Genomic DNA, 9,350 nt, shown 5'->3' with positions numbered 1-9,350 from the left:
CCTTCAACAACGCGACGATGACCGGTAACCTGCTCCCGACAATGTAGAGCGTCCACACCCGAGACAGAGTTGTTTACCAACGGCGGAGGAGTATAGGTTTACTTTTGCTGTCTGAAGGAAGAGAGGGTTTTGAGAGGGAGGTGGATTTGGTCTTCTGAAGACCTTGAGTCCTCGATAGAGTCTAGGTTTTGCGGCTTTTGCCCTATTGGAGACTTGAGTTGGGTTTGGATAGTTGGATTCTTAGAGCTGGGCTTCATACCTTTGAGCCTCAAATGGACAGACTCAAGATTAAAGACCCATTTTCTGATATAACAGATTCAAATAATTTAATACAAGTTCTATAGTTTTATACACATATAATAGAAAAAAACAAAAATAAAATATAAATTTTAGTGCTGGGTAGGGGCCGGGCCGTAAGGTAGGGCGGGGTTTCGTTTGTATGACCCATACCCTATCCTAATTGCGAAAGGGTCGGGCCGGCCCGCCCTAGTGGAAGGGCCGGGCCTGGCGGGCTTTGAGCCCAAGGGCCATATGATGAGGCCTACCATGAGGAAAGAAGGTCGGATCTGGGATCCCAAATCGCAGTCTCCCAATCCAGCAAGCCACCGCCGGTCATCCTCACAGAGTACCACACGAACTCGGTCCGATTTAATACCAAGAAGATGAGGAATGGTTGCAACCACAATTTTCGAGTGCTGAGGACTCGACTGCCAGGTGGCACAGACACTAGAAACGCGGAGAAATCTCTCATAAAAACGTGATTTTATACGATACTATTCTTATCCCCAAAAAGAGGGATGAATTAAGTGCTATTAAGATTGTCTTACAATTCAACGTACATTGTGAAAATGATATATATTAATTGTTCTCTTGAATACTTTGAGGAGCTGTTGGAATTTTTGAGTTTGGAAGATCAAGCACACTAGCTGGAAATTCAACTTGACCAGCATGCAATATTGCTTGTTCCCCCATCTCTGTAATATCTGTACGGTTTGAATGGCTAAAATTAGAGGGGCTTATTGAGTAGCTGCTGCAGCTTGGTGACCGCTCAAACTGATCACCCAAACTCTTCTTCTTAAAAGTATGGGAGCTCAGGTCTTTACAGTCAAACACTTCGAGCATAACCCTAATTCCTTTGTGCTGATAACTCCATATAAATGAGGCTACAAATATGATGAGGGCTAATAACGAAGTGACGCCAGCAATCAGAAACAGACCCCAAAACCTATCAAGGCTAAGACTGCTAGAATCAGACACCATGGGGTTGCTAACTGAACAAGCTGTTTCGTTCCCGAACCATTTGCGTTCAAGTTCCTTCATCAAGTCTCCCTCGGTGAATTGCAGAATCGACCTTGATACATCTGGTACAAGAGGCGAACCTTTAGGAAAAACCTGTATACGTGGAAAAGATATATTAGCAACGTGTTTAATAAAGTGCTTGTGAGAGTGTACTGTGGGAAGAGAGAAATCTTACAAAGGCAAATCCATCAGTTTTAATTATGGGACCAATCATGGTATAATTGGAGCAATAATTTGCAAGAAAAAGCTTCATGTTTGGAGTTTCGTCAATGGCTGCAGCAATACCCCCGTTTTGACTCCCGTTTATCAAAAGTTGGTTACATTCTTGTGCAGATTTATACTTCCTAATATTGGAAGCATGGAAACCTTGTTGTAAAAGGTCGCAGACAAAAGAGCCATCCAGGCAGCCCACATACTCCTTAGTATTGCTTATCAGATGGCTTATATTTGTATAAGTTGGCTCAAGCTTTTGCACAGTTAGCAGTGAAGTCAGACTCGCTGTGTAACTTTGAGTCAGTATGAGCACCACAAATACCCATACTATCACCACAAACCTAGACAAGTTGCTAACGACTCTCTCCCCTGTAAAATAATCGATCAAGGAAAAAATTAATGAAGAAAATAGTACGATTAATTATGTGTTGCATCATGTATGTACGTATATAACTTACGCTGTGCAAAAACCATTGTTGAGAAAGAGAACCAGAGGCCAGTGCCAACTTGATGTGAGGGAGGCCCACGAAAATCTTCATTTACACGGTGTTCAAGAAGCCAAACCACAAAACCAATGAAGACAAAGGAAAAGAAACTCGCAAGCCACAAGTCCCATGTCAAAGGCTTCAAGAAAATCCATGCATTTTTAATCCGGTTTTTATCTTTCATTGGCACTACCATTACTACACCAGATTCAGTATATGGCAATGTAAAGTCCACATACAGTGACCTGTTTGCTCTAATTGTTGAATCTGCTGCCAAAGCATCATAATCCTGTAGATTACAAAGATATGCGCCATCATCAATTTATAAGGGAGAGAAAGTAACAGAAAAAGAAGTTAATTTAATTTCTGTGTACATACCCCAAGGAAAACCTGATAGACCAAATCATCATAAGTGCCCGCAGAACTGCCATTTAAATATGCAAAGGGAATGAACTCATAAGTAACTGCATATGGTAATCCTTCCATTGCAGCATTAAAGACGTCGATACAGAATCCAGTAATAACATCTGGTGTTGTATTAGTGCTATTATCATCTACCACCTTAACAAACTCTGTAAAACCATATTTCACTGGAACTCCAACTCTTAACTTTTTTCCATTTGTCGGGATCTCCCATCCCTTAGGAATGGAGCCATGCTCTCCGGGCCATATGACGAAGCCTAAATTTGGTACAGACGTGTTTGTCAAATTGATGATCAGATTTCTCACCAGTCCATTTTCAGGTGTCCAAAATCCAATTGCTCTTGCTCCAGCACCAATCACATTCAATATTTCAAAGATGGAAGATTGTAACTGTCCATTATCAAAACTGAAATTTCCAGCAAGACCTCTAAATTTTGTCTTTGCCAAGGACCGGCTAAGCTGATAACCATTTTGCGATACCCCCAAAGTCTCTAGATCTGATGATGAGTTTGTGGAAGAAATGGTGGTTTGGAAGACAAAGCTTGAAGTCCCAAGTTCTTCAACCGCCATGGCTAATGCATAAGCAGCATCATATGCCCAAAGTGCAAATACATCTAGTTCAACATCGATGATGGTTGGATTTTGTTGGTGGAACTGCTTTTTCCATCGATCTCTAAAAGTGACAATTTCTTTTGTTTTCGGCACATAGGTCCTCACCCCCAGTGCGCCCTGCATTGAACTGATGACTGAAGCATTTATTGAACTTAAAATATTGCTCAAACCATCTGTCATGATCCATACATAGCCTTCATTCATCATCCCTAGCTTTTGTGCTTTAGCAAAAAGCCGAGAGCCTAGAGGGCCGGGCATGTGCACAATGAAGACTCTAGTTTGCATTGTCATCAACTTGAAAAGCTCCTTTTCAATTTGATCATCCGTTGCTGACCCGGAAATGGCACTTCGATAAGGGACACGAGCTTCAACAATCTGCAAGGCGTCGATCAGGTATGGTAATACTCCGTTGCCGTATTCATTGTCAATATAGATAGGCACAGCTTCTCTCCATCCAAAAGCTTTGATAATTGCCCCTATGGCTTTGACTTGAGAGGAATCAATCTGTGTAGCTCGGAAAAAATATGTACTTGGAAGGGAAGTGAGGGAAGGACTTGTTGCTGAAAATGAGATTATGGGAACTCGTGCTTTTTCTCCAAGATCAATTACAAAGTTGGTTTGCATTGATGATTTCGGTCCCAAGATTGCTTGCACTTGAACATTCTTTATTAGATCCAAAGCTGTATGTTTGAATAATCGGTAAAAAAAATATAAAAAATTAAATTAAATAAAAAAAAGAAGCACCAAACATCAAAATTATTAAACTTTCAAGATTCAAACTTGTAGTATTGGATTATAACGTTAGACTTTTGACTCTGTCAATATCACATTCATTTATTTTGAACTTTTTTTTCTTCTATCATTTTCCCTTTGACATAATGTTTCTTCTGTCAGTGTACGTTCCACATATAACTTCGGGAATTTAATCACGCATCGAACTACATCGCCGAACTCTACAAACCCGACCAACGTCTGCCTGGAGACCAAGTCATCCCGATCAGTAACTGGTGGTCAAGAAACCTTCCTCGGTCCAAATTCAATGGTAAAAAGCAAATCCGTTCAAAAATAAATTCTTTCTTTCCACCCTTGGAGAGAATATAGTTCAATTTAAAGGAGAAAACAGTTCATTAACCAAGGAGGGACAACCAAAGGTCCCAAAGGATATTTCTTTTAGGATCTTTAACTGCAGTTTCAGAATTTAGCTATATATATCCAAAAATCAGGATCATCATATAGTTTATAATTTTTTCATGTCAATTTTTGCAAAAATTCTATAGTGCTCTGGACTCCAAACTCCGGAGTATTGTGCCACATACAATGAGTTAATCTAACGACTCCTGACTCCCGACTCCGGAATTTTAATACTCCGAAGGACTATCGAAGATCCTAAATTTTTGCTCTAAGATTTTTAAAATGTAAACTACATTAGTACTGTTAGCTCTCTAAAATTACAGAACCCAATCTAAATTCATATAAATGATCGTCATGACCATCGCAAATATAATAACCTTACTGACACAACCTATATAGAAAATCAAATAATCATAGATCCTACTAAACTTAGAAAAACAATACCTGCTAAACCCACTAATTTGAAATAATTTCAAAGCTTTCAAGCTTTAAACAATTTGAATTATAGGTTAGCTTTACAGGAAAGAAGAGTTGTACGTTGTATGGTGTGGTTAATTATGAACTAATATATGATCTTGCATCCACACGGGCTACAATCCACAAAATCACAAAATTATTGCAAATGAATGTACGTAAATGAAAGGAAAGGGAACTAGAGAGATACCTGCAGCAGCGGCATCGACAACATCACCTCTGGAGTCCCTAATGCTCAGAACCAGCCTCGTTTGAGTGTTTCCACGAGAGCTATAAAAGTCTGAGATGGCCGATTCGATGCAGCTCAGCCTAACTTTTGAACTTACAGACTCAAGGTCATCAAGAATCACACCAACATTCACTGAGACACTCGTCTTCTGTCCCATCACCAACAAAATACTTGACGATAGAGAGAAGACGATTAAGGAAGAAAAGACGAAGGTTGATGTACTCATCTTCTTCTTCATCGTGTTTGTACCTTTGATTCCCAAGCTTTCAGAAGACTTTCCTTTAACTGTATATATTGGTAATACCTGGCTCAGATATATGATTGTACGTGAATAGTTATTAATTGAAAGAGTAGTTAGTGCTCCATGCTCGTCATAATGTGTTGGAGTGTCTCAAACTCAAAGATATATTAATTCAAAAATACTAATTGAAGAGTTAATCCGTTTACCTTGACCAAATCAAAGTACTATATTATATTACGACTTAGAAATACTTTTAGGAAAGTACTCACCGATCACTATTTTTTTGAACTTCTTTATAGGGATTTATTCAACGGTGAAACCTCAATACCTTATTTCTTTGTTTCTGCCTGTTTTGATTGTATGATTTTTTTTTTTTTTATAGAACATTTCACTGTTTTTGATTGTAACATTGCAAATATGTTTAACAACAGTTCCAAGAAGAATACTCTCTTTCAGATAGATGCAAATTATTTCCAACCCTCAGGTTGAATAAATTCCTACAAATGTCACATGATCGATAACAAAAATATGTTTCAACAGCTCATGTAATGAGACAAGCCTGCTGCTAAAGATAGTTACCCAGCCATTAATTGGATGGTTATAGATGTACTCAATAGCTAGATTTGTACAATCAATCTTATCAGCTTCCTTGTCAGGAATCTCAAGCTTGTTTTGATTGTATGTTTTGATTGTATGATTGAACGCTAGGTCTAGTCATTGACTTTGTTTATCATATGATTATGTTACTTTCATTTGCTTCTTTCTACTTTTGTGAAGAATTTTTTTTTGGACACTCGATAGAAAACGGAGTATAGAATGTAAATTTTAACTTAATTTAAGACATAAGAATCTCATACATATCTAGATTTTTGTAGAGTTTCAATTTTAAACAAACGAATTCAAGAATGGAGCAAAATTTAAGTTTAGAAAATAACGTCTAATTAAGAACTTATCGTTTCACAACACTCACCAAGTCACCTAAATTTTATCAGTGCTATTAATGGCATTGTCTTTTGCTATATATATTGCAAAGCGAATAGTGTGACTCATAGGGTTTAGCGTTAATTTTTTGTCTTGTTAGTTCATCTTTTAAATTTTAATAAGGCTCATGTTAGAGAAATTTTAAATACATACTCCTAATCACTTAATACACATCCCTATTATTTTATACTTCAAATTAGATTTTGTAGGTAGATTAAATGACCAAAACAGACATCTATGCATTAGAAGAAGAAAAAAATAGTCATATTTTCCTTATATTATTCTATTTATGTATAAATAGTTAGATAAACTCAACAAATTTCTATACATGGCCTCCCAATTTAATACAAGAATAAAGTTAGAAACTATCTAATTTAATTTTTCCTTTAATAAATTGTAATTAGATGAGGTTAGAGACCATAATATTTAGAATTTCAAAATTAATGGCATTAAATATTTTTAAACATATCGCTTTACTCCCATTTTTTAGTTAATTTCCTTTTTTGTTCTAAGAGTTATGATTAATCAATTTATTTTCTAATATAAAACATTACAGGTGAAAAAACTTTGTAATTGTTAATTTGTTTGGCCCCTAATGACAACTATTTAGTTCCGCCACTATGGAGAAACTACTGGTATAGTTTTGGTTGAATGTTCAACTCATAATTTTATACTTGATTAACATGGTGTTTGGTGGATGCGAGCTCAAATAACACAAAGTCTATTTATATGCATCTATTTAAAGGGAACAATAATAAATCTTTATGGATTTCTCAATAACTAACACAAGTAATAAATGTCAATATACTAGAATATACTAATCATATTAAATAGTAACCTTAATATAGTCAAAAAGTATGATATTTCATGATTTTTTAGATTAAGGGTATTTTAGGTACTTTGGGTTGTGTATTTAGTAAATTATTAGAATGAGAAATTAAATGGGTGGTGTATTAAGTATGGAGTGTGTATTAAGTAATTAGGGGTGTGTATTTAAAACTTCTCCTCATGTTATTATTTATGATGTGCTAATTTTCTTCCCACCAAAACATCAATAATATATAACGGTCTGGTGATGACACTACAATTATGCCTCTTATGGTCACCATTTTTTTCTCTTACTCATATCGTGCCTAACTCGCGCACAATAATTTAGTGGCATCATAGCCAGCATACATCAACAATTAAGATGTCGGTTACTCTTTAGGTGTAGCCCTTACAACTGCTTATTCACTTTGGCCGGATAGATATGAAAGATATGAATATGGACAATCTTCTATGGGTGGAGGATTAAACCAATTTACCTGTGAAGGTAATTTTGATCATACCACCCAAGATGAAGACCACAGAGTTAGAACAGCTGGTCATGGTACTCAAGAGAAGACTCGATATGGGAGGAGGACTAGAGGTGCAACTGATGATCAAAATACCTCATCTGATGTTTCTTCAATTGCCTTAAGTTTTGACTTTATCAGTTTAGGCACAGAGCGTAGTAGGACCTCAAATGAATCTCATGAGGGCAACAATCAATTTGGCTATAACGCTTATGGATATAATCAATATGGAGATGTATATGATCAGTCATCCAGTTGGATTCATCCTTATTATCCCTTTATAAGGGAAATAGTTAGTAGCTCTAAAGATATCTATAACTATCATGTTCATCGTTACAATTCGTACTATATAGGTCATATATCTTGGTCAGATTATTGCATTTTCGTAGACTAGCGAGCAGCTTTTCAATCACCTAGAGTCTCTTTTTTGATGTAGATCAAGTTGACATTCATATATATTTATATGTAATTCTAATAAATTGACTATTTTAAAAACGATATATTTTCTCCTATATCCCCGATATTTTTGATATCTCCCTTTTTCAAAGTCCCGATAGATATGAAGATACCGATATTTAAAACCTTGGACCGACCTACTATCTAGACACGACGTCAATAACGCCGTTAGTTTCAGTGTTATCTGACCTAATTTGAGGGGTAATTTGGTCTCTTTAGGTTTTTACTCTGAGCACCTGGCTTTTTCTCTCTTATCTCTCTCTCTCTCTCTCTCTCTCTCTATGGCCACACATCTCTCTTCCCCCCTCCCAATCCCGATCAGCTCCAAGGTTTTAAATATCGGTATCTTTATATCTATCGGGACTTTGAAAAAGGGAGATATCGGAAATATCAGGGATATAGGAGGAAATATATCGTTTTTAAAATAGTCAATTTATTAGAATTACATATAAATATGTATGAATGTCAACTTGATCTACATCCAAAAAGAGTCTCTAGGTGGTTGAAAAGCTGCTTGCTAGTCTACGAAAATGCAATAATCTGACCAAGATATATGACCTATATAGTACGAATTGTAATGATGAACATGATAGTTATAGATATCTTTAGAGCTGCTAACTATTTCCCTTATAAAGGGATAATAAGGATGAATCCAACTGGATGACTGATCATATACATCTCCATATTGATTATATCCATAAGCGTTATAGCCAAATTGATTGTTGCCTTCATGAGATTCATTTGAGGTCCTACTGCGCTTTGTGCCTAAATTGATAAAGTCAAAACTTAAGGCAATTGAAGAAACATCAGATGGGGTACTTTGATCATCAGTTGCACCTCTAGTCCTCCTCCCATATCGGGTCTTCTCTTGAGTACCATGACCAGCTGTTCTAACTCCATGGTCTTCATCTTGGGTGGTATGATCAAAATTACCTTCACAGGTAAATTGGTTTAATCCTCCACCCATAGAAGATTGTCCATATTCATATCTTTCACCTCCACCACCTGTTCCTCTTCCACCCTCTCCACCATCATCAGAACTATCTAGAGTTACTATACCACCCCACGCTTCAGATTACATACAGAGTTACAAACACAGTCACAGACTACACAGTACCAAATCTCTCCTCACACAGATTTGCATTTAGAGAATTACTTCTCACCCAGAATCGCCTTGAAAGTATATATTTCTCCTCACCTAGCTTCGCCTTGAGGGGATTTTCTACTCACCTAAATTCGCCTTGAGGGGATTTCTCTTCACTCAAATTTGCCTTGAGGAGATCTCTCTTCACACAGATTTGTATTTAGAGAATTACTGATTTTTTTTTTCTTTTTTTTTGTTTTTTTTTTTCATCAGATTTTACAGATATTTCCTCACTTTATCGGGGATATATCCCAAATATCTAATATATCGGGGATATTTGACAATATCGGAGAAATTTCGCAGAAACAGTAGAAGATAAGGTTTTAAC

At 36.6% G+C, this 9,350-nt stretch overlaps 1 protein-coding gene across 2 annotated transcripts; it reads right to left on the bottom strand.

Annotated features, from left to right (window-relative positions):
• Positions 1-756: 756 nt before the first annotated feature.
• On the bottom strand, positions 757-5,168 carry LOC133740082 (glutamate receptor 2.7-like). 2 transcript variants are annotated; one of them, XM_062167941.1, is made up of 5 exons: positions 4,828-5,168; positions 2,376-3,712; positions 1,971-2,286; positions 1,475-1,881; positions 757-1,392 (listed from the first exon to the last, which is right to left on the bottom strand). In XM_062167941.1, exons 1-5 carry the CDS (start codon positions 5,102-5,104, stop codon positions 859-861), a joined length of 2,871 nt encoding a protein of 956 aa, XP_062023925.1. In that variant the 5' UTR covers positions 5,105-5,168; the 3' UTR covers positions 757-858. The 2 variants fall into 2 exon arrangements, with proteins under 2 accessions (XP_062023925.1, XP_062023926.1); XM_062167942.1 differs by having other exon boundaries at positions 2,376-4,008; positions 4,828-4,967.
• Between the last annotated feature and the right edge of the window lie 4,182 nt (positions 5,169-9,350).

This window comes from Rosa rugosa, chromosome 3 (genome assembly GCF_958449725.1).
Source record: "Rosa rugosa chromosome 3, drRosRugo1.1, whole genome shotgun sequence".
Classification (NCBI taxonomy): Eukaryota; Viridiplantae; Streptophyta; class Magnoliopsida; order Rosales; family Rosaceae; genus Rosa; species Rosa rugosa.
Note: the sequence above shows the minus strand (reverse complement) of the source record. Positions and strands in the feature narration are given on the sequence as shown.